This window comes from Tiliqua scincoides, chromosome 4 (genome assembly GCF_035046505.1).
Source record: "Tiliqua scincoides isolate rTilSci1 chromosome 4, rTilSci1.hap2, whole genome shotgun sequence".
Lineage (NCBI taxonomy): Eukaryota > Metazoa > Chordata > Lepidosauria > Squamata > Scincidae > Tiliqua > Tiliqua scincoides.
In genome coordinates, this window is record NC_089824.1 from 72,456,858 (window position 1) to 72,482,846 (window position 25,989).

The window sequence follows — 25,989 nt, forward strand, 5'->3', positions numbered from 1 at the left end:
TGTGGCAACACTGAGAAAATGCCCAACTTACTGCGCCAACCACATCTATCCAAGAAGATAGAATGTATGCTATAACTTTGCCACCTGCTAATGCAGCTGGAACTTAGTACTGTTTGAATGTGGGTGCAACACCACCTGCAGGACTCAGGGGGGTCACTGTGTTGTCCTCTTGGCTGAGATCCTTTGGACACATCTCCTACAGGCACCACAGAGAGCAATCTCTGTGGGGCCTGTAGGTGGTGTGTACATTGAACTTCTTTCATCTCACATGTTCGCCTCGCTTTCTGTCCACCGAAGGAGAAGCACCCAGACTGCTGTGCTCTGTCATCCAACCATTACTGAGGAGCACCAACCCCTTCCATACAAAGCTCTAACTGTTCCTTAAGTTTTAGATGCCACTGATATTTAACAAGATGTATATGTGTGAGAAATAATTATTAAGTATTTGTTTTTGAAACTTTAGCTGCTTCTGCTCCTGTATGTGTTCTCTGATAGCAGCAAATTAACTGAGTGGTGCCACTTCCAATAGGAAAAGGGGTCTTTTGCTGCTTGCTCAAACCTACCCCCTTTTCCAACATGTACAGCCTGGCCACTTCCTCACAGCCTCCACAGAAGGAGATGCTTATGAAAACTGGCTCTCATTTGCAAGAGTGTCAACAACCCTCTTAGCAAGATACAGGCTTTTGTATTACCTCTCCTTCATGACATGCTAAAAGATGGTAAATAATACATAGCAAGGTCGCTTTTTTCTTGTGAGTGGCGTTCACAGACCCATAGAGAAATGCAATAGAGCAGTGTTTCTCAAACTGGGTCAGGACCCACTAGGTGGGTCACAAGACAATTTAAGGTGTGTCCCCATTCGTTTCCATATTTTATTTTTAATATATTAGACTTGATGCTCCCATGGTATGTGACTGCATTTGGGGAAATGTTACATACCTGTACTTTTATCAAGCTACTATGTATATTCTTTTAACAATGACAGCCAATGGGACTTACTCCTGGGTAAGTATAGGTAGAATTGCAGTGTAGGATTGTTAAAACGTTATCTGCTTGATAATGTCACTTCCGGACATGACATCACTTCTGGTGGATCCTGACAGATTCTCATTCTAAAAAGTGGGTCCCAGTGCTAAATGTGTGAGAACCACTGCAACAGATAAGACTGAAACATGGAGCGCAATCTGAACCAACTTTCCAGCACTGACATAGCTGTGCCAGTGTGGTGTACACTACATCCTGCAGTGGGGAGGCAGTCAAGGGGGTCTCCTCAAGGTAAGGACATGCTTGTTACCTTACCTTGGTGGCTGCATTGCTGCTAAGTCAGTGCTGGAAAGTTGATTAGGATTGCTCTCATGTTAACATTTCTCTGAATTGACTGTATAAACAACCCCCTTCCCCATATTGACAATGCCAGCATCAGGTTTCTGGGAGTCTTGGGCCAAAGCTTTACATGGGGCCTCTCATGGTGTCTTCTGCCCACCCCCAATGGCTCATTGGGTTTTACCACTGCCACTCGTTCTGAGAGTTCAGGGGTTGGCCCAGGCAAGTGGGCTGTTTGATGGGTTCGGTGCCTAGGCTAGTGCCCAATCTGGCTAACCCCGATACCATCCTTACATATAAACTCAAACATGTATATGTCATATATAGCCATACCTTCCATAATGCTGCTTCCTTTAGTGCTGACTTGTTACAGTGTTCTTTGTCCCAGTGCAATTGGCAGCCATTTTAATCAATGGGAGTAGTGCGTTATAGGTCAATTAGCACCCATTTCCAACAATGTCTCCAACAATGTTTCACCCTATAGTGGAACTTTGGGGGAAAGTAGTATACTTTAGGGGAATGTATCCCTTGTGCTATTTGAGGTAAACCTTCAATTCAGGGTCAAACAAGGTATAATGGCAGGCAGCAAAATTTGTTATTCACATGTCTGCCTATTTATGTATAAAGTGGTGTATGTGTGTGATTTTTACAACAGAATGTTTGGTGGTTGTGGGGAGCTAAACCCTCATCTCTCCCAGCTGACCCCACTGCGCTCAAGTGCTTTCTCCCAGACTGCGGACCCCACCCCCTGCTTTGTATGTGAATGGTGTAGGCACAAATAATCACATGTGGCTTTACATTTTCTTGGCCCTTAGACTGTATGCTCCTTAGAAGACGAAATCTCTTCTGTTGCATATGAAACTCTATGATGTGCAATGTACACTGATAGCACCGTAAACATAATCTTTATTAATGGGTAAAAATATAGGACTGGCATTAATGATGCTTCCCTGACATTTGTTTCCAGAGAGGAAAACATTTGTGTTTTTTTTTAGTATAGGAATGATGGGGAAAACATTTGTTTTTTTTTAGTATAGGAATGATGGGGAAAAGAGTCCAATAGTCCAAAAGGATTATGTTGTGGCTACACCAAAAATCATAAAGGAGAATTTGCTGATACCAGTTGAGGAAGAGAGGGCACATATGTTTTCCAGCTTTTAATTTGTGACTCACTGCGCTATGGGAATCAAAAGCAAATAAAGGGGTCAGCGCGGCCCATAGAGATCAGCCAGATGGCTGGAGCGAAATCGCTGTGCGAATCAGAAGGGAAGCAGCAGATGCAAACATCATGTGCATCAACACAAACAACATAAAAGGCAATGATTGGCAATCAAGCAATGTCAAATTTGATCTCCGCACAAATTGCACGAGTGATTACTCCTCAGTTAAATGGTGCTTGGGGTTTCTAATCCAGAAGGGAAGGAAGAAAAAGCTTCATAAGTAGGTGGTATACGAGATGTTCGGTAGAGGCCAGGTTGAATTACAGCACATTTGATTTCCAAGGTGACTCTTGCTTAATAGCTTCAGAAAAGCAAAGTGATGGTGAGGGCCATTACAGGAAAAGCATGTTAGAAAGCCCCCTCTGTTACTGAGGCACAAGATATGTGCCTGGGAACCCAAAGTCCTTGCCCAGCAAGCCTGAAACCTTGGCCTGAGTTTAAAAGGACATCTTGTTTTTCCCCCTGTGGATCTCCTCTCTCCTCCTTGAAGCTAAAGGCGACTGGAGCTACACTGTGTCATAAGAATATAAGAACAGCCCCACTGGATCAGGCCATAGGCCCATCTAGTCCAGCTTCCTGTATCTCACAGCGGCCCACCAAATGCCCCCAGGGAGCACACCAGATAACAAGAGACCTCATCCTGGTGCCCTCCCTGGCATCTGGCATTCTGACATAACCCTTTTCTAAAATCAGGAAGTTGCGCATACACATCATGGCTTGTACCCCGTAATGGATTTTTCCTCCAGAATGGATTTTTCCTCCAGTGTCCATCTGGAGCCTAAAACAATGGCAGGAACATTCTGACACTTGGTCTTCAAGTACATTTTAAACTGGTTGAACTGGCCTTCTGATCAGGAAATGCTCTCACCAATGCAAAATGGATGTTTAGTTTTGCTATGTAAACTGCTTTGTGGACTTATTTTTTGTTGAAAAGTGGCAAAAATGACAATATCACCAGCATGTCATTATAATTTTCACTGTTGCTGCATTAAATAATCCTGTTAAAAGGAGGAAAATCTCTATGTTTTCCTTTCCTGGGAGAGGTTTCTTAGGGTGCAAGCTTCAGAAGCTAAGCAGGGTCAGGCCTGGTTAGTACTTGGATGGGAGACCGCCTGGGAATACCAGGTGCTGTTGGGTTATATCATAGTCTTTCGAGACTGAAGGTTGCCAACCAAGCTTAACTGTGCCCACAGCTGGTGCAAGTCCCTTGCACTGGCCTGAGATAGTCACAAATGTGTCATAAAGCATGTTTGCTCCTCCTTAGGAGGCCACATCCAGCCTTTATGGAAGGTAAGTCTGTGCTGGCCAAGCTGGGCCAGTGAGGGTATGAGGGAGGTAGGGAGGAGGTGTTTCAGGGTGGGGTATGGCAGGCAGTGGGTGGGTCCCATGGGCAAGTGGGAAGCAGAAGGCAGGGCCAGGATCCAGCACTTATGCCAGATTCTAGCCCTGTTCCCAGGCAGTGTGGAGCAGCTCCAGACTGCTCAGTTCTGCTCGGATCTGTGCCACCTCTTTAGGTGGCATAGATCCAAGTAGACCCAATGGGGCTGTTGCGACTCTCCCCAGGGTAAAGGGAATTTTTAACCCTTGCCTTGAACTGAGCCTCAGCAAGCACCAAACTTGCGCTAGATACAGCCAGGCCCGCCAGCCTGCTTGTTCCAGCACAAGTTAGGATTGCATTACTAGGAAATTAACAGATACATACATTTTTTTTAAAAATCAGGATTAACAGCCCATCCTATACCAAGCTATAGCATGCTGCTGTCCCAATAGAGTGCTTGCTCTATGCTATGCAAGGGAGGGGAAGCAACAAGAAGGCCAATGAGGGGTAAGTGATTTACCACTCAGTAAGCCTTCTGGTGGTCTATGGTCCTCTTCAAACCGATACCAACTGTTAACTTCCCAAATATTGTCAGGGCTCATGCATATAACCATAGTGTGTAACACGGAAAACCAAAAGTAGATAGGGGCTCAGTATTCATATTTGTAATAATTAGTGTCAATCAGTCACTTTTTTGGTGTGGTTTCTGGTCATTAGCAAGGTGGCTACAAAACAGCCGCTGTGTCAGACCTTTTGAAAACAAAACATTTTCTAGAGATAAAAGACCATTGTGTGTCTTTTCCAGAGGTGGTGTCATTTCCAATCTGATTTCAGAAATAATGTTATCAAAAAGAAGTGGGGAGATGGCAAGGACGAGTGTAGCCATCATTTTAAATGTCCTTCAGCAAACTGCACTGTGAGACTTCAAATGTCACATTTCTGCTCTTCACAATCTTTAATTAAACTTCACGTTGAAAAGGTCATTGCGCCCGGCCTTGCTGCTGCCCACATACTGCTTGCTTGACAGCAGTGAAAGAAGCTACTGTAAATAAGATTTCTTTAAACATGAAAAGAACAGGACAAAGTCCTTTCATTATGATGGCACTGTGCTATTATGATGGCATTGTGGTTATAAGGCATAAAATAATAAAATAGTGATTATCATAATCCATTGGAAGGAAAGTGTCGTACTTTCTCGAAGCACATACAATATCTCATCCGCACATCAGAACTGTATGGTTGAGCCAACATGATTAGCCTCATCACATGATGAGGAATCCATGGGGTGAACTATGGGCTTCTTTAAGTCCTCCCCTTAAGGTCATGGCAGAGCTAAGGTTTCTGCTGAGAACTTCTATTGCATGTTCCCCTATACCGATTTTGGAACAAACACGGCACATGTGACTATTTCCATCTGGATTAAGTTTCATTTTTTAGTTAATCTTGGTTTAAGTGGCAATTCTAAGGCAGCTTTTGTAGGCCTAAAAGAACATCGCTATTTTCAATATTAGTACAGTCCTTCCTACCCGTTCAGTTGGGGCTTGGGGAGTAGTTGGCATGCCCCCAGGCCACCAAGCTATTGTACTAGCAGCCTTAGCCTGCATGACATCATAGCGGCTGCCATGCCGACAGCCAGGGCTCTGCACTGATGGAGTACGAGTTCCATCAGTGCAAGGCCGGGACAGGATTGGGCCGTTAGTTGCTGTTTTGAAAGCCAGTGCTTTGTGTGGCCACCGTTAGGCCAGGCAGTGCACATAACCAACTAGTAGCTCATTATAGATATTTTGAAAGGAAAACATGGCCAGAAATAAAGTCAGTTCCTAATAATTTTATTTAATCCATTCAAAAAAATAGACAGAACTATAAGGTGGGCACATATTGTCAAAGAATACAAAGTTCACATCTCTTTACACAGCTTCATTTTCAATCCATAGATTTAAAGGGATGAGGATAACTGTGTCTTTTGAGACAAATATGATTTATACCTTGAGTGAAAGGATAAATCTACAAGTAAGCATTTACATAGTTGTACTCTGGTTAAGGATAGCCTTCTCTATTATCTAGAAAAATAGAAGCATAACATTTGATAATTTCTTTCAAGGTCAGGCAATCAGGTTTAGGGAAAGAAGAGCACCTCAGGTTTTAAAAAAAATGAGTGTGACCTGCTGGGAATTTTTCTTGCTCAGGCCCAATTGAAATTAATAGGAGCTCAGACCTATGAGATATGCTTTAAATGGCCAAGGGTGTCATTTTCCTCCCAATTCAGTGAAGGAAGCAGACCTATGCATGTATTTCTTTGGACATGCAGAGCTGCTCTCTCCAGCAAAGTGAATGGAAAAGCCTGTTTTGTGCCCAAGAGTTCTATAACTAGAGTTGTTTGAAAATGGTGTTGTTTACCTTATTCAGAAGTGAGCCCATTGTGTTCAGTAATACTTAGGGTGTAAACCTTCCTTACTCTCTGGAAACAAATACCTCTACCTATGACACTACAGTACATGGGAGGCACAGAATTGGGTTGTGGAATCCTTATCCTTGGGCAAATATGAACACGGTAAATTCTTGATGCTTTTTGCTACTGCATTTTCCACCAGTTTTAATAAAGCCCAGAGATCTAAAGGGCAGGCTGAGGATCTAAATGTGGATCTCCATGGCAGTCAGGTTTCATCCTAGCTTAATGATTCTGAGCAGTACATTTTCTGGCAACTAGGGAACAATGCATTCAGCCACATAGGTTTCTATATGAATGAGTGGAGCTCTGGTTACTTAGGACCCAAAGGGAGTTTTGCTGCTGTTCTTCTTCTGATGTCAGAAAATAATAGGCTTCTTTACAAAGAGGAGATGGATCCAACTCTTTTACAACAGGATTAGAAAAGTACAGTATGGAATACTAAGAGATGATCTACCAGTTATATTAATTAAAAAAAAACAACAGATGAGGGCATTGGCTGCAGTTCAGGAAAGCGATATGTGCGCGTCAAAGGGAACACTGTGCAGCTGGAGGTTTCTTATATGGTTTGCTCTGCTGAAAAGGCAAGCTGTTTTCCAGTTGACAACATGGCTTGCTTCTGCAGCAGTGTGATTTGGTGCAGGGGAAACTTCAAAGCACCTTCCTGCTGCTTGAGTGTTTATCCAATATGCACACATGTAGCTTTATTGAATTTTGGCAAATGTTCTTGACCAAAGCATAACTTAAGCTGGTCATAGTGAAAACAGATACAAATACCTCCATTATATGGAAACAACAAATTGTGTGACAAAGTGACAAATAATTGCATTTTTGCAGGGTCTTTTGGTCAAAGTAATCCAATACACCCTTTAAGAAAAAATCCCAATTCATACATTTTAAGCATTTTAATGCTATGTTCAGACCACGAATGGCTAAACCTTCAGCTTTCGGCCACCTCTCAATCATTCACAGATTGGTTTTTCCATTTGCTCTTTTCCCTACTGGATGTGGAGTGCAAAGAGCCTGCATCGTAAACATATATTCATACACTGGCCAAAGTTGACCTTCACATGGTCAAGTTAGGAAAGAGGAAACCTCAGGTTTCAGATAATGGCTGGACATTCTGGACTTTGGACAAAGTAACAGGTATCTTGGATTCTCCAGGTGCTGGGGCTTTTGTGACTGGGTGTGTGTGGGCTTTGATGTCTGCTATTCTCTCTTTAAATTTCTGCTGGAGGTACTTCTCTTCTTTGGAGTAGCTTTTAGCAAATGCAGACATCAGCAAGCAGACTGCCATCGTGGTCCCTCCAATGCAGAACAGTATTGCTCCTGCCAGCTTACATATGTCAAGGGCTCGATTGAACTGAATGGCGTTGGCATCCACCACCACAAAATCTTCGACTCCGAGGGCTTCAATTTTGGGGGGTACCAGAAAACCTACTACAAGGACTGTTATCCCTATCATCATAAACACCGTCCCAGAGATGAGCCCGACCTAGAAAACAAAAACATTTTTGGAATCAGCACAGCCGCTGTGGTAATATTTATCCCCCTCCCAATTCTTAGCTATTAAACCTACATGACATTTCAGTGACATCTGTCATCATCTCTTCCACGAAACAGGAAACCCTGGAAGTCCCTTAAGGCTCCCATCATGTAGAATTAGAGAAGACCAATGATTTTCACAAGATTAACCATTTCTATAAGTGAACAAACCAGTGATGAAGGTTTTGCAGAGATGTGTGCAGAAGCAGAAAACAAGCATGCACACAAAGTTGTAGATTTCATGCTAGAGAAGGATGATTATATTATAAAATTTTGCCCAGGGGAACCAGTTGATATTGCAGCATGTGTATGAAGCATGGGATGCAAAATTCAATGGCTCACTCTTTGATGCAGTCCAGTTTATATTTCAACAAAGTCAAATAACTTAAAAACATTCATTGCAATTATTTTCATATCAAAGATAACAATGTTACCTAACATAAGTTGATTTACTCTCCTTTCCATTTTTGATCTGGAGGGAGGTGTGCTTTTGGCATGAACATCTAACCCATAGGCCGTTTCAGGTTGGGGTAGAATAAAACCAGTCAGTGTGCAGAATCAGTGAATTTCCCAAAGATACTGGTGTCCCTGAGGAATCATCACATGCACAGGGAGAGAGCTTTCCCCTGCCTTGATTAAATCATGCCCTGACAACAGCATAGTATAGACAACTTCTGCTAAGCATTTCTTGTGACTTCCAAAACAAAGTCTGATTCACCAAAAATGGAGATTTTTAAATGGCTGCCATTTGACTCTCATGGAATTAATTTCCCCCACCCCAGGGTCTAAATTTCTGCTTGCTGCCAGAAATGTTTCTAACATCTTGATCCTATCTTATTTTGAAGCAAGCTCAATTGGATATTGAATCCAGGCTGGATTCCTATTCAGAACAATTTTTTGAGGTAGCCTCAGATCTCAAACTTTGGAAGGGGGGTTGCATGGCTGAATTCCTTAGGTTGTTGCATGGCTGGATAAGCTAAGGTTCATTGTACATTAAAACCACAGCACTGAGCATAGTTACACACAGTTCCTTTAAAATCAACAAGGTTTAAGTACAACTAACAATTTAGCATAGCTGGGAACCTATAAGTACTATAAGGGCACAATCCTAACTAGTGGCATAGATAATGAACAGGTAGCCCAGCGCAGAGCTCAAAATGATGCCCTGGAAGTGATGTCACAATCAGAAATGACACCACACCCAGGCTTTATAAAACGTGCAAATTGGGGGGAAACCTGCTTCCTGCCCCCAGCAGTTCACCACCCACTTGATCTGTCAGCTCTCCCTAGCCAGTGGCATAGCTAAGGCATCTATCTGTTACCTGAGGTCAACGATTTTGTAGCCCTCCCATGACAAAATCAAATTTAAGTAAGTAAATAAATAAAGAAAAAGAGTGCCCCTTATTGGTTAGAGACACTGTGCTGGGGTGAAGTGGGACTGTTATTCTCTCCCTGCTAAATATAAGAGGAGCACCACTTGAAAAAGTGCTTCTTTACAAGTTAGCAGGAGTAGCTGTATTATGATACATGGAAATGAGAGCTGACTCATAATAACACCTTATTGGTTCCATGCTGTATCATAATAACATCTCATTGGCTCTCAGAACAATCAGTCTTATAGGTCGGTTTTGAGTTAAGAAAATCTACTTTTTGTTCCTTAAGGCAGTTGTGTTTTTGTTTCCTGGTTAATTGGCCATAACTTTTGATAGAAAACAGATATCCTAATGTGGTTTGTTTCATTGGATTCTGCATTAAATTACCTTTCCAATGATATATAACATGATGGTATTATTCGTACATACCAAGATTTTCACAATTTTGGCCACTAGTGTCAAGTTCAGCTTGTTGCCCCCTCAAAGCATGTTGCCCAGTGCGATTGCTACCGCCTGCACCCCCTTAGCCATGCCACTGATCCTAACCAACTTTCCGGCACTGGTTTAAGGGCAATGCAGCTCCGAGGTAAGGGAACAAATATTCCCTTACCTTGAGGAGGCCTCTATGACTGCCCCCCCCCAACTACAGGATGCAGCACATGCCCTGTTGGTACAGCTATGTCAGAGCTGGAAAGTTGATTAGGATTTGGGCCTAAGTATGCTAAGTAATTTTTTAGTTTCAATATTTTAAATCTTAAAACCAAAGAATGCTGAGGAAATAAGTATATCTCTTGGCATGTGTGTGGGAGTACTTTTGAATAAATCAAATATTTATTCATCCGATAAGTGTTTAATATTTTAAAATGATGATTGGCATTAATGGTCCTGCACAGGATGATTAATTCTTCAAAGAAGTGGTTCTCCATTAAAAAAAAATAAATCACAGTGAATTCAGTTGCACAGAATGACAGCAACTGGCTTTTCAGCAGTATTGATCATTCATCTTGAACAATCAAACTGCTTTTGCTAGAGATTTTGTTTTGAAGTTCTGGCCTGTTTCTTTCCATTTTTCTATTTTTCTATCACTCCCTTCTCAGTCACCAAGTCTGCAGACCTGCTCCAGGACACCTAGCTGTCATAGTTGTACCTTCCAGAACGCAGAGCTCCACCTGCTGGGCGATCTCTGGATCTGAAAATCATCCTCATACTCCCAGATGGATGCTGTGCAATCTTCGTAAAACTGATGCAGGTAAGAACGAACTCCATAGCGCTGGTAGCCACCCTCTGGGGTACCCTGCTGTGCCTGCTTTGATGCACAGATGTCAGCATATGCACTCATCCTTCCCACCTGCAAGGAGAGAGATCAGACAATAGAGTCCTACTGAGATATGGTATAGGTCCCACTGTTCAGAAAAGGAAAGATGACCTCACAATAGAGAAGACATGCCCATAAAGAAAACCCTCCAACTTTATGTATAATCATGATTTGCATGCAGAAAGCCCAAGATGAATCAGATAGTAGGGCTAGAAAGGATCTCTCTACCTCAAACCTGGACTGGGCACTACCAGTCAGAGCAGCCATTACTGGACTAGCAGCACAAGCCTATGCATTTTTACTCAGAAGTAAAATCCTATTGTGTTCAGTGGGGCTAACTCTCTAGTAAGTGAGTTTAGGATTGCAGCCTAAATTGACCAACCTCTGACTCAATAGGAGGTAAATGCATGCAATCACAATTTCCCACATTTCAGAGGTTGGATGTCAAGTCCGTGCACACTCCACACTTATGGCAGCCCTATGCCAGGTCTACTCAGAGGTCCTCTCTGCAAAGATCTTGAGCTGACCCTCTTGATGGCTTCATATGACAGCAGCACTCTGATTAGGCCTGCTTGACAAGTAAGCTCATATCTTCGATGACAACAAAACAGTGGTATCTAACAGTCTATATCTTGAGCATCCTATTTCCTAGTAAAGAAACATTCTTGTGAAAATTCAACACACTCCACTTCAGGGGTATCTCAGACGTGACTTTGCCAAAATGACAGTACATACAGAAGCTCCCCCACTTATGGAGGGGGAGAGTAAATTCAAGTTATGGACATTTGAGATATGATTACAGCTGGCCAAACCTAGTCAGGGTTCCTGTTGTTGGAAGTATTGAAAGATACTGCAAGGGCCAGCTGATTGGGGATGGCTACCAGGCATGGGAGAGCAGTAAATGGAGCTAATAAAAACAAAACTTTTTTTTTTCATATTTCCCAATGTCAGGGTAGAATTGGGTAATAGGACTAGATCATATTAGTGGGGTAGAATTTATTAATAAGAGTGCATAGTCCTGTGGTACAGTGGGATGATGGGTAACAGAAGAGCTTGACCTAACAGCCAACAAAAGAGAACTCTGGCCTGGTAACTTCAAAGCCAGCTTTGAGGAATGGTATTTCTGCAAGATGGCCCATTTAAAAACAAAGGGACAGCTGGGATGAATTGCAGAGACCAAGTGGTCAAGCAGGCAGAGCCATAAACAAAGGGGAAATTGCTTTCAACTGCTGAGAGGCCTAGGCGCCAGTAGGGACCTTGAAGATAGATAAGGGTGGACAGGAATGTAACACAGGTGTGAAGAATCAGCCTGGTGATTGTGGGACGAGGCAGACGTGACAGGAGATGTGATTGGTTGACAATTTGGGGCGAAGTGACTCAGCACTTTTCCTATTGCATGATTGGCCCAGTACCCCTCTTGGGCCTGAGAAGATTTTCCTAACTTTGCACAAGGCAAATCCATCTTTGCTTCTGAGCCTGGAATCTGCCACACAAAGTGCTGTGGGAATGAGCATCCATCTGCCGAGGTAACTGTGTTTGCTAGTTAGGTTAGCTCTCAAGTAGAGTAGAATGAAATAGCGTTATTATTTTCCTTACTTACTATACGTATGTTGTGCCTAGGTGCCTTACCATCCTCTTGTCCTGGCTTAGCCAGGATGAGTGCGGGTCACCTAAGCAATCTGTAACTTACTTTCAATAAACTTTCTACTTTGAGTGTGTGTGTGCATTTCATGCTGGAGGGGCTTTGCTCATAAAGAACCCAGGTTTGGTGCCTGTACTGTCGTTGGGTTATTGAGGCTGGGGAAAAGCAGCCTGCCCCACATGACTACAGAAGCCTTTGAGGCGGGGAAGCTTCCTTACACCCAACATGATCACTGCAGATAATATTGATATTGGATTCCAGAATAGAACAACTTAACCACAGACCCCTGAAACCTAACTTGTTTGCAAGTAGGGGAGCTTCGGAAGGTACAATGGCGCTGAGCTATTGCAAATAATAATAATAATTGCACAGATTGACTTTACTTCCTGCAGTGCATATAAGGAGAAGAAAGAATGAGTAAGAGCTGCATCAGCTCAGAATAATTTACCTGCCTTCCTAAAAATAGATTGTACTTTCTTTTTATAGAGTTCATGGATATACTTTGTTCCAAAGCAAGGATCCTTCTCCACAACTCTTGTTTCTAAATTTAATTTCTCATAGTGAATGAAGACTTCCAACTTCTCTCTCATTAAGCAGTTATAATAAAGCAGCTCTGCATACATTATCTGTGATGGAAAAGAGGTTCAAATTTCTCATGTAAAAGGTAAAGAAATCTGTAGGAAATCACATTAAAATGACAGGAATATACAGGCTGTGGGTATTTCCATTGCTATGACAACGATCCCTAAATCCCTCAGACTACATTCTTCCAAGGTTTGGGTTAAAGTACATTATGCATATCCCCTGCCTGCTGAGAGTGGTATTTTTCTTGCTGGCTTAGGAATGTCAGGGTGTTTTTTGAAATGTTGTCTTTTTGCTGTAAGACCCCCATGACTATATTTTCTTCATGCGCAAGCAATAATTTTTGATGTCCTAGAAGTCCCAAAGAGTGTAACATTTTTCAGGCCGGGGTGAGAGAAGTTCAGTTTTTTTTTGAGCATGACAATCTCATGTGCACCATTTCGTAGATGATGGTAAATGTCTGCTGTGATGTTTTGTCGTGACCTCTTCCTGTATAAGTGTCATTTCAGTGGGCAGGCAATGTATAGCCCACTATTGGGAGTGAACATACTAGTCTGTGAGCAAAAATCAGAAGGTGTGAATGGGGCACAAGAACTGCTGTATTCATCCAACAAGAGAGCCTATGACATTGTCACTGCAATCCTATACACACTTTTCTGAGAATAAGCCCCACTGAGCACATGCATAGGATTGCATTGTGTGTCAGATGGTCCTGCCAACTTACCTGCCTTGGGAAGAGTCATAAAAATAGAAGGGACTATCTTAATATTTTCAACAAAGTGGTATATAAATACAGGTGTGCCCCAGTATTCATGAGGGTTCCGTTCTGGAACGCCACACTCCTCTCATCTCCAGAGGGTCTTCTGAGGCCAGCAGAGGCCACGCACATCCATCTGCAGCCTTTGCCAGGCTCAGAATGAAGATTAAAATTTGGTCAGGATTGTGTCCTTACCTACATTGCACCACGAAGCTATTCCATGCATTTTTATCAGTATAAATGACAACATTTATTGGGATATAACTAAACTCTGTGAAGTTTTCTATGATCCCAAGTAGCAATGTGCATAAGCTAGGAACAAAGTGAATGTATTTCTTACATTCCTATCCCACCTTTCTTCCATCATGGAACTCAAGGAGACATACATACATACATGGGGTTCCCAGGTGGTCCCCATCCAGGTGCTGGCCAGATGTAGGCCAGATTATGTTTAGCAAGGTGGCAATACCATGTGTCCTCAGAACATGCACTGAAATTATAGGCAGAGTTTTCTTGGCAGTTTGTCCTAGCAGGTAAACTGCGGGAAAGACAAGCCATTCATTAAACCTAGAGAAAGCTTAACTCTTCAACAGTGAGATTAATTGCATCAGATGATGCTCTTGCTGTGTACATGATTCTTCCCACATGTGTGAATATCACTTCTTTGGGCCCCCTCTTTAATTTGCAGGAGCAAATTTATGATGAAACTGCAATGAGTTGAAAATATAGCAAGAGTTGTCCTACTGACAACTCAGAATGCTACCATCGTGGTGTCAATTGCCAGTCTTCTGTGTGATGGAACAGCCGTGTGGATTTCTTTACAATCTGAAGGCTGAAGTTGAAGCATGCTTGGAAGACAAGGATATATCACTGCGGAACAAGGAATTAATTCAAAAGGTGGCATTGTTCTCCTTCCTTCTCCTAATTCAACATCTGGTGTCTCTTGTTCTTCCGATCTTGTTTCTTGTTTTTGCTTCAGATAGTTTGTTATTTAATTCAATTCCCCATTCCCTCCCCCACAGAGGTAATGATGTTTGGTGCTGTATGTGTGGCACTACATTTGGTTGCAAAACTGATATGGGAGGCAGCAGCTGCTGAGACAGAAAGCCATAAAGGGCTGCTGCCTCTGAGTAGTGATTGAGAAGGGGCACACACTTTTTGGAGCCAGCCAAAGTAGGAATGACTCACACAAAACTGTGCAGGTTCATTGCTGTTGAATGAGTGAACCCCATGGAGATATTGGCCAATGATGTCACCAGCCCAGCTGAGTGCTGCTGACTATTCACTAGCAGTGCACCTGCACAATGCTATGTGAACATTTTAGTCAGCAGCACTCAGATGCTTAATGCCCTGTGCTACCAGGGCAGTATTGGAGGAGCGACAACAAGAGAGCAGAGCTTCCCAGGATATATGGTCAGCAAGTATGTACATGTTGACCTCCGCCAGTAGGCAGAGTTGCCTAAATTAAGGCTTGTGGGTTGCTCTCTCTTACGAGGTGGGACTTCTGTTTAGCTGTTCTTTTCCTTTCTTGTTGTTTTTGCCTTTGTATCAATGGCTGTAGTTCTTGCTTTGCGTCAGTAAAGTTCCTAACGAAAGTCTGTTTTACATGTACGGAACTGCTTTAACCCCTCATCTCTGCTAACAGACAGGCAGCTCCCAGGTCAAGAGAATGACTGATCTCTGCTGTGGCATCACATTTATAATGGCCAGAGCCAGTTCTGCACTCCTTCAGCCTAGGTGCTGAAGAACCAACAGAGACTTGGCTTGCTCCATATAACAGTCACTCACATTTGGTTATGTTTGAGAAGCTACTCCTAGCATTCCATACACTTGGCAAGCCCATCTTTGGCCATGCCTGCTGCATTTGGCCCCTCTGATCCTGATGTTTCTGATTTGAAATTGGATCCACAGATCTAGGTTGCCTTGAAGCTTGACCAAGGGCTCCCTTACCTCTTCTGTTTGCTCAGCAATAGCAGCCATTTACTAAGAACATAAGAACATAAGAACAGCCCCACTGGATCAGGCCATAGGCCCATCTAGTCCAGCTTCCTGTATCTCACAGCGGCCCACCAAATGCCCCAGGGAGCACACCAGATAACAAGAGACCTCGTCCTGGTGCGCTCCCTTGCATCTGGCATTCTGACTTAACCCATTCCTAAAATCAGGAGGTTGCGCATACACATCATGGCTTGTACCCCATAATGGATTTTTCCTCCAGAAACTCGTCCAATCCCCTTTTAAAGGCGTCTAGGCTAGACGCCAGCACCACATCCTGTGGCAAGGAGTTCCACAGACCGACCACGCGCTGAGTAAAGAAATATTTTCTTTTGTCTGTCTTAACCCGCCCAACACTCAATTTTAGTGGATGTCCCCTGGTTCTGGTATTATGTGAGAGTGTAAAGAGCATCTCCCTATCCACTCTGTCCATCCCCTGCATAATTTTGTATGTCTCAATCATGTCCCCCCTCAAGCGTCTCTTTTCTAGGCTGAAGAGGCCCAAACGCCGTAGCCTTTCCTCATAAGGAAGGTGCCCCAGCCCTGTAATCATCTTAGTCGCTCTCTTTTGCACCTTTTCCATTTCCACTATGTCTTTTTGAGATGCGGCGACCAGAACTGGACACAATACTCCAGGTGTGGCCTTACCATAGATTTGTACAACGGCATTATAATACTAACCGTTTTGTTCTCAATACCCTTCCTAATGATCCCAAGCATAGAATTGGCCTTCTTCACTGCCGCCGCACATTGGGTCGACACTTTCATCGACCTGTCCACCACCACCCCAAGATCTCTCTCCTGATCTGTCACAGACAGCTCAGAACCCATCAGCCTATATCTAAAGTTTTGATTTTTTGCCCCAATGTGCATGACTTTACACTTACTGACATTGAAGCGCATCTGCCATTTTGCTGCCCATTCTGCCAGTCTGGAGAGATCCTTCTGGAGCTCCTCACAATCACTTCTGGTCTTTACCACTCGGAAAAGTTTGGTGTCGTCTGCAAACTTTGCCACTTCACTGCTCAACCCTGTCTCCAGGTCATTTATGAAGAGGTTGAAAAGCACCGGTCCCAGGACAGATCCTTGGGGCACACCGCTTTTCACCTCTCTCCATTGTGAAAATTGCCCATTGACACCCACTCTCTGCTTCCTGGCCTCCAACCAGTTCTCAATCCACGAGAGGACCTGTCCTCTAATTCCCTGACTGTGGAGTTTTTTCAGTAGCCTTTGGTGAGGGACCGTGTCAAACGCCTTCTGAAAGTCCAGATATATAATGTCCACGGGTTCTCCAGCATCCACATGCCTGTTGACCTTTTCAAAGAATTCTATAAGGTTTGTGAGGCAAGACTTACCCTTACAGAAGCCATGCTGACTCTCCCTCAGCAAGGCCTGTTCGTCTATGTGTTTTGAGATCCTATCTTTGATGAGGCATTCCACCATCTTACCCGGTATGGATGTTAGGCTGACCGGCCTATAGTTTCCCGGGTCCCCCCTCTTTCCCTTTTTAAAAATAGGCGTGACATTTGCTATCCTCCAATCTTCTGGCACCGTGGCCGTTTTGAGGGACAAGTTGCATACCTTAGTCAAGAGATCTGCAACTTCATTCTTCACTTCCTTAATAACCCTTGGGTGTATGCCATCAGGGCCCGGTGACTTATTGATCTTTAATTTATCAATGAGGTCTGAAACAACATACTGTTTTCTGTTCATCAGCCACAACTGAATATTAGTTAGTTGTTGCATATTCAAGTTGGTATCCATGTTCTTGTGCATATACTGTTGCTAATGTACCAGATCATGTGCACACAGAGGCCTATTTCTGCATAAACATTACCCTCACTGCCTCCGGGTTGGAAGCATCTACAAAGCTTTAAGATCGCCAGATCCATGATGCAGTGTGACCATAAGCAAAAACAAAACATGCAATGTAATTCAGGGTCTTGCTTAAACAGAAACACTGAAACAACAAATAGTGAAACAGAGAACTGGCTGAATTCTGAATTGCAAGTGGATTTTTTTTTGCAGAAATTTTTAGCTTGGGATTGGGGAAAAAGGATTTAGCAAGATAATTCCTTCTGAAGGTTTCAGCCATCTTCTACATAACCCCCGCACCAGTTCTGACAAATGTTACAAGATTTCAAAAATATGTAATAGTCTGCCTCCATTTCAAGTCTATTTCAAATTTTCATCTTGTGCATCATCTCAAATCATCATCTCATTTCTTTTATTAACTGGGACCATCACAGCAGAAGCAGATAGCACCAAATTACATTAGTAATTTGAGCAAGAGGAAAAGAGTGAGTTGAAAGAGAAAGCAAGGCAAAAGCAAATCATATCCAATGTGGAAGAAGACAGCACCTGAAGAGATCTATTCTGACCAGATAAATAGTACATGGATGTTTGGTTGTGTCGCTCATTTGCTTGTACCTCACATATTACTGGATAAGAACTAGATCCCTAACAGTGCAATCCTGCACATGTTATAGTTACTAGTGAAAGTTTCTATAGCAGAACAGCTAGATTTGTGTAATGAGCAAGATCATCAAGACCCAAAGAAAATGTGCATTCAGATCTTTGGGACATGCAGCTGCATAGTAGGTAATCCCTTAGCAACTTCTGTTTCCATGGCACAGACTGCTTTGCGTGGCTTATGAGCGTTATTACACTCCAGTGGTACAGTGCAGGTGTGATTGGATTTGTGAGTAACTAGATTAATGTTGAGAACATCGTAGCATGAATGAATCTTTAATCCATTTTATGGTCTTTCCACGAGTAATTGAGAGAGTTTACTCTGCACATTATACTGAAAGGCAAGTAGCAGGGAAAAAATAGTTAGGCTTGCCGGAATCAGTACAAGGAAATGTGACAAATGAGATATCTTAGATTTGGTGCCTTTTGAATGTTACTTGTTCTGTCCTAGATCAGAAAATAGATCATTTCCTAGTCAAAAACTAAAATTCTAAAAGCAGTACCTTTCATTGCCAATAGCACTGGCACACATGAATGTTTCAGTGTATGATTTTCCTAAGCAGAACAGAGGCAGATCTCTTTTATGATCCATAATTCAAGTAAAGTCAACTTTAACCATTTCATCTGTTTGCAGGGTTAGGGTCCAATCCTATCCAACTTTCCAGCACCAGGGCAACTGCAGTGCAGCCCTGAGGTAAGGGAACAAATGTGGCCATACTTTGAGGAGGTCTCTGAGACTGCCTCCCCACCACAGGATGCAGTGCACACTCCATTGGCACGGCTGCACTGGTACTGGAAAATAGGATAGGATTGGGCCCTTAGTAAATGACACTGGCTGTCCACATGAGACCTATTTTCTATGCAGAATGCATAGAAATTCCCACATTTGTTTAATTCCCACAGAAAAGAAGAAATAAACGGCCAGTGATGGATCACCCAAATAGTTTTAAGAATTGCTTGATTTGGGACTTAATATGAATCTTGCTCATAAGATTCCTATAAAGTTCAAACAATGGCAGCTTAAAAAAAATTCTTAAGGATTTATTTTATATCCTGCCTTTCCTCACCAACCTGGAGATGTTGAAGGTTGCTAACATAAGACAAGGATAGAAATAGTATACTGTATACCATTTACAAAACTCAAAAAGAGTCAATGCAAAAACTGCAGAACTTAAAAAAAAAAATCAGACAGCAATGGAACATTGCCAGTGAGTGAGCCTACAAAATTCCCTTGGCAGGGAGTTCCATATGTTGGGTGCTACCACAAAGAAAGCCTCTAATTCAGTGGTTCTCATGCTTTTAGCACCAGGACCCACTTTTTAGAATGTGAATCTGTCAGGTCCCATTGTAAGTGATGTCATGACCAGCAGTGACATCATCAAGCAGGAAAAGTTTTAACAATTCTAGGCTGCAATCCTACCCCCCACTTAACCAGGAGTAAGTCCCATTCACTATCATTGTTAGAAGCATGTACATAGTAGCCTGTTAAAAGTACAGAGCTGTAACATTTCCCCAAATGCAGTCCCATCCCATGATAGCATCAAATCTGATATACTGAAAATAAAATATTGAAATGAATGGGGACCCACCTGAAATTGGTTCGTGACCCAGCTAGTGGGTCCTGACCCACAAGTTTGAGAAACACTGCTCTAATGAATCATGGCCACCTTCACCTCAATGAGTGGAGGAGGGTCTTTTTCAAACCAGCATGTAAATATATCTATTTTAGCTATTTTCTCATTATTATTAATGTACATTATGTTCTAGCCAATTGTTATAATAAAACTATGACAATGTTGCATTTCGCACATACAGTTCTGGAGTAAATAATGAGTCAGATGCGCTACCTTATATGATATTCTTATTTTAGTATTGGTTTAAACATGTACTAAAACATATAACAAAAGAAAATGGTTGGTAAACTTTTTCTTTTTTAAACTCAAAAGGCCAAAGTCAAGTATCTTAATCCATGTGGCTTCTGAGTATTACCACCATATTGCCCCCATCCAAAGCACATTAACTCTTTGAAAACAGTTGACTATTCAGGTGTTCATTATTGGGACACATCAAACTGCCTCAAAACAGGGTCTTAACTGTACAATGATACCTCAAAGTGCAACAGCAGTATATGCTGGGGCAGCAAATGGGGAAAATTTTTCCTGTTTTTTTCTCCTCAAATAAAAATGTGAATAGGTTACTTTAGCACTGGATTGGGGACACAGCATGAAAAGAACAAAATGGCAGATTATTGTTATAGAAGAACCAGTAGCATTGCTGAGGCTAACAGGTTCAACACATGAAATATCCTACAGTTCAGTGTTACAGGTGGGACAGTACTCTATCTAAATATTCTTATTAACAGTAGTAGCAATAGTAGTAGTACCAAAAGTGCTATTAGTAGTAGTAAAACTACTACTACCGGTACTAAAAATAGTAGTAGTAGTAGTAGTAGTAGTAGTAGTAGTAGTAGTAGTAGTAGTAAATGAAGTGTGACATCACTAGGCCTTAAGAAGAGGGCACTAGTGCTGCTTGTCCACCCCTGATTCTGTCTTATTGCCCGAGGAAGTGCAATATCCTAGAACAACAGCCACTTCCCTAAAGCATCAGGAATCCGTTCAACATTTGAAGAATCAAATCCATCTGTCTAGGCTCCCTGGATAAGGCCTTATTAGCCCACTGCCATCAACTGCATCAGATGTGTAGCAATTATTCACACACTAAACTTAAATGAAAGCTACAGGCTGAGCAGCCATATGTTTGTCTGTCTGTGGAGAAAGTCTCTCACCACCTGCCAGTTGATTATGGTATCAAGTTGCAACATGTATTATTATAGTACCCTACAAACCAGTGTGGGGAAAAATTCCCTTCATATGCCCCTGCATCTATCCCCTTTTAAAAGTTGTTTGCTTTGTTTTCATGGGCAGATATGTCATTGCTGGGTATTTCTCTGCTAGGGTACTAGAATGACATCCAATCAATTTTCAGCAGAAGCCATGTTTTTAAAAATGGGAGATTCCTTTTTTGCCTTTTTAAAAAAAAAACCCCAAAAAATCTGCATTCTTGATTAGATGACCGCCTTAAGGGCCCTTAAGTGGGGTGGGAAGGTGGGGTATAAATATCGTAAATAAATAAATAAAATAATGAAATACTTTTGATGGGGGGGGGGAGAGATGATTTGAGGACTGCATTTTTGTTTTCTGGATCTGGTCCAAAGAACCAAGAGGAAAATAAAAAAAAAGAAGTAATCGTCCCCCTTTAGGATAGTGGGTGATGACAGCTCAACTAGTGCACCCGAGGAAGAAGGTGAGCAATGCAAAAGAGACTTAAACAACCGGGTTTCTGATGTTGGCTGGAGGCTCCCGAGGCAGAGCGCCTTTGATCCTGTTGCCCTTCACGGCTGACCTGCGGCTGCGGCCAGTGCGCTGTCCATGGTGCTGAACACCATGAAGAAGCCAATCAACTGCTTCAGCGTCCCAGGTGTTCTCTCATTATGCGTTTAGGATGGTTTAAAAAAAGGAGGGGGGGGGGCTGCTTGAAGACAAACTCTCTTTTACAGCTTGACACCTCGCTTCCTTCAAGAAATAAATGCAGCAACGCCAAAGGACATGATTCCGTCCAATGCCCCCTCCCGCGTCCTCTGCATTAGAGCCCAATCCTATGCATGGCTACTCAGAATTAAGTCCCACTACAGTCAAGGGAGCTTACTCCCAAGTAAGTGTGGGTAGGCCTGCAGCCCCCACCTTTCGGTTCTCTTTTCCTAGCCATGGCTACTCCCAAGAGCAGATCACTCTGTCACTACCCGATCAACGTCATTTGGAAGCGAATTAAAAAGACAATCCTGAAGTTAAAATGCCCCCTTACCAAAGACCACCAGTTTTCCTGGCCGAGCCCCAGTGCAAGTTGCAAAGAGATGGTGCACCCTCTCCAAGCAGGGACCAGTTCAGCTCCCTTCCTCTCCCACTCCCCCTTTTGGATTTGCTTTGCAAGGCTGCACAGCACGCAAGGAGGACAAGCTCCAGCACATCCTTGGCCAGCAAGACCTGATTCCTGCCTCCCCCCGCTCCCTCTGGCCAAAACTCTGCAAGGGAACGGCCAATGTACCTGATCCTCCCGCCGAGCCTTCCTTGCCGGGTGAGCAAATGCAGCCAGCCGGGCTAGCTGCAGATCTCTCGCTCGGTTCCCATCTCGGCTCTGCGCGGCTCCAGCCTCAGACGCCACGTATTATTGACACCCCTGGAGCCAGCCTCGCTCGACCCGGGGCCTGCGCACTGAGCGCCACGCCGCCGCCGGCTTTGGGCTGGTAGGAGGAGCCGCCGCCGCCGCCGCCTCCGAGACCAGCAGCCAGAGCGGGGCTGAGCAGAAGCAGCAGCAGCAGCAGCTCTCGCTCTGCAGGCCCGGCCAGAAGGACGGCCCGGAGGCGAAGGGTTGCGGGCGGCTGCTTGGAGGCATTGCAAGGGCCAGATCGTCCCCACGCACCCAGGCCTCTGCTCCCCTCCGCTGTTGTCAGTTCCCCTCTCTAGCAGGAGAGGAGACACTGGCTGGCATCTCTCTCGCTCTTAGGAGTTCTCTAGGGCAGGGACACGTCTGGGGAGAGGAAGGGCTGGTCCCAGAGGGGCACGTGCTCCCCAACAAGTCGCTTGCTTTCCAGCCAGCTCCCTTTGCTGGAGCATGGCTGCTGCCCCTCCCAAGCACCTGAAAGTTAACGTCATCCAAATCAAGGAAGAATCAGGATAGGAGGGGCACCGCTGTGAAATAGACTGCGGTATGTCTTCCAGGAGCCAGTGGCGTAGCTAGGGGGTGTGCGTGCAAAGCACCAAGTTATGCAGGGAGCCTCTGTGAAGTGGTACAGCAGAGGACAAAGCTTGAGAAACACTGATCTAGGGCTTCCTAAAAGACAGTATGTGGTTCATATCATATTAACAGCCCAATCCTATCCACACCTTCCTGAGAGTAAGCCCCACTGACTCTAATGAGACTTACTTCTGAGTAGACATGCATAGGATTGGGCTCTAAGGCTCCAATCCTATACACACTTAACATGAGAATAAACCCTATTGAATATAATAGGACTTACTTCTGAATAATGGTGCTGTAAAGCTGCAATCCCAGGCAAATTTACCTGAGGGTAAGCCCCATTGAATGCATGGCTCTGGTGCATGTCTATGGGAGGGGAATCATGATAAGTTCCTGTCCTTCAAAATTTGGCCCTGTGTCCCTGGGTGGAAGGATTCCACATAAGAGGTGCAGATGGGGTTACCTAAGTGTATAGTATTGAGTTAGTTAAACAAATCCTTTTTTTCAAATGGGCTATAGCTAACAGGGCCATCCTATGCACACTTACTTGAGAGTAAGCCCCACTGGCTTAATAGGTCATATGAGTAGAGGTGTTTGAAAATAGTGTTGTTTTACTCAGAAATAAGTCCATTATGTTCTGTAAGACTTAGGCTGTAATCCTATCTTACTCACTGGAAACAAACACCTCTACTTATGAGTACAAGTCTAATTAAATTTCTCTGCTGCGATGCAGTGGTACCAGCACAGGCTACACTGTATCCCGCAGGGGAATTTAGGCTGCTGGAAGTCTTCTTGGGGTAAGAGGACATTTGTTCCCTTACCCCTGGGTAAGCCCCAGAAGCTGCTATGGGTCAACTTGGATCTGTGCCAGTGATATCACTTGTGCAAGTCCAAATTGATCCATTCAAATGGATCAGATCTGGGAAGGGGACAGGATATGGCATGTGCTGGCACCATCAATCCTGCCCCTCTCTCTCACCCCCTTCCACAGCCCAGATCCACCCCAAGGGGAGGCTATGGGGTGGGGGATAGGTGATCAGCTCTGGGAAGGTGATGGATTCGGTGGCAGCAGCCAAATCCTAGTCTCCTTCCCAGACTTGATCCTGTAGCCTGGGTCCATGTGGACTTGCACCTGCCATTTCGCTAGTGCAGGTCCAAGTAGACAACTATACACTGTGGAGGCTTACCCCCAGGTAAAGGAAAAATGTTCCCTCATTCAGAGGAGACCTTCAGAACTGCCCTCCCTCCCAGCAGTTTGCAGCGATAGCCATTTCCTGGGAGAGAACCTCAGGATTGGGCTGTGACATCCAAGCACATCCCCTTCCCCTTCCCAGACCTGCTCTAGGGTCCACGGCACATTCATCATCGGGTAGACTTCAGAGTTGGTGGGGTTGTCATTGTGCCTGGATACATGGAGATATGCTGGTTTGTCTTGAGGACAGAATTGCACTGTAACACTGCAATCTTGTATTTCTTTACTCAGGTGTTAGTCCCACTGGGTTCAATAAGGTTTTTTATTGGTGAATGTGCATAGGATTGTTTTGCAAGGCTATTGATAAACAAACATACACCAACTCTTTGCTGAATAGTTTAATTCATGACTGAGTAATTACAAAGTTTGATTTATAATTAGCCAGGCTCTAATGAGTGTTGTTCATAAGATGATACTTTCAGTTGCATGGAGGGTTATTTTAAATGTTCTTCTTTGTTCTGTAAAAGTATGGGGGGGGAATTAATAGACAAATGTTCTGTTGGTACTTGAAGAAGTCAGAAAATAATTTCATGTTTTGAAATTGTTCTGACACCTTCAAAGGAAGAGAGTACATTCAGCATATTTATATTTATTGCAGATTCTTTTGTAAAGGTATATTTAAATGCAGAGACGCCTGCGTTGGCTCGGTCATGTCGTGAGAATGGATGATGGCCAGATCCCAAAGGATCTCCTCTATGGAGAACTTGTGCAAGGAAAGCGCCCTACAGGTAGACCACAGCTGCGATACAAGGACATCTGCAAGAGGGATCTGAAGGCCTTAGGAGTGGACCTCAACAAGTGGGAAACCCTGGCCTCTGAGCGGCCCGCTTGGAGGCAGGCTGTGCACAATGGCCTTTCCCAGTTTGAAGAGACACTTGGCCACTTGTTCATCCCACAGATGACAAGCTATACCTGCTGAAATTCTCTCTTCTATACACTTGTTAAAGGTCCAGCATACCTAAAGTTGAAAGTTTGAGCACCCCTGGCCTAAGGCATTGAAACCCAAGTAGCTTATGCTGAGAGAACTGGTCAGGAAGACATTGCTAACATGAGGTAACCAGAAGATTGTTTATGGAGGTTACTGTGCTGCTCTGGAGTGCAATTGTGAATTGGATGTTCACCAAAGTCTGAGTATTTCCCAGAAATATAGCAGTTTTATAAGGGCCATTTTAGTTAGAGGAAGATTGCAGATTCTTCTCTCTTGGAGATCTTCATGATAAGATGGACAAACTCCTGTGTTTGAGTAGTCAGCAGGTATCCTGTTTTCTGTGCAGGCTGTTGGGCTTAGTAGACTTCTGGATTCTGTTCTCTAATTCTATGATTTAAGTATTTTGTATTTTTTTTTGTCATAGTATGCTGCTTTTTAGTCCAAGTTCTGCCAGTACGTGACTTGTCAAATAACTAAAAAATACCTGGGGAATTTTTAGACAGGGTCCTGCTGGAGAGGTGACTTATTGAAGACAGAACACTCATTGAGATGAACCTTTGGGCAAAAATGAGCAGGGCTTTACTTATATAACTGTTGTATGTAAAGGAATTTTGGAAAAACCCCAAATCTGTAGGACAGTTTGCCCATCTAGGAGGATACAGCTGTTTACTAGGATGCAAGTTCCATTGATATAAGCAGGATTTACTTTCTAGGAAAAAAGCCTAGACTGTTGCTGACATTGATTTAAGAAGCCCAACAGAAAATAGAAACACTTTCCTTGGGAAGCGACTGTCAGTGCCAAAAACAGTCTTACTAGTTGCCTCTTTAATGGCACTGAAAAGAGTCCTGGTCTTCAGCGGGGAAGCCTTTTTTACTCTTTTTGAAAAGTTTGTTTGTTTGTTTTACAACAGTTGCCTTGCTGCATCAAAAGCTATGTGAGGTGGCCTTGTGGAAAAAAAATTTCTTCCAGAGTTTCTGTTTGCCTCCAGTCAGATTACTCATGAGGAACTAAAAGTGTTTTGGTAAA

The 25,989-nt window shown here is 43.5% G+C and overlaps 1 protein-coding gene across 1 annotated transcript; it reads right to left on the bottom strand.

The window, feature by feature from the left end:
• Positions 1–7,403: 7,403 nt before the first annotated feature.
• NRSN1 (neurensin 1) lies at positions 7,404–10,564 on the bottom strand. The gene is made up of 2 exons (XM_066626259.1): positions 10,373–10,564; positions 7,404–7,802 (listed from the first exon to the last, which is right to left on the bottom strand). Exons 1-2 carry the CDS (start codon positions 10,562–10,564, stop codon positions 7,404–7,406), a joined length of 591 nt encoding a protein of 196 aa, XP_066482356.1.
• Positions 10,565–25,989: the final 15,425 nt, after the last annotated feature.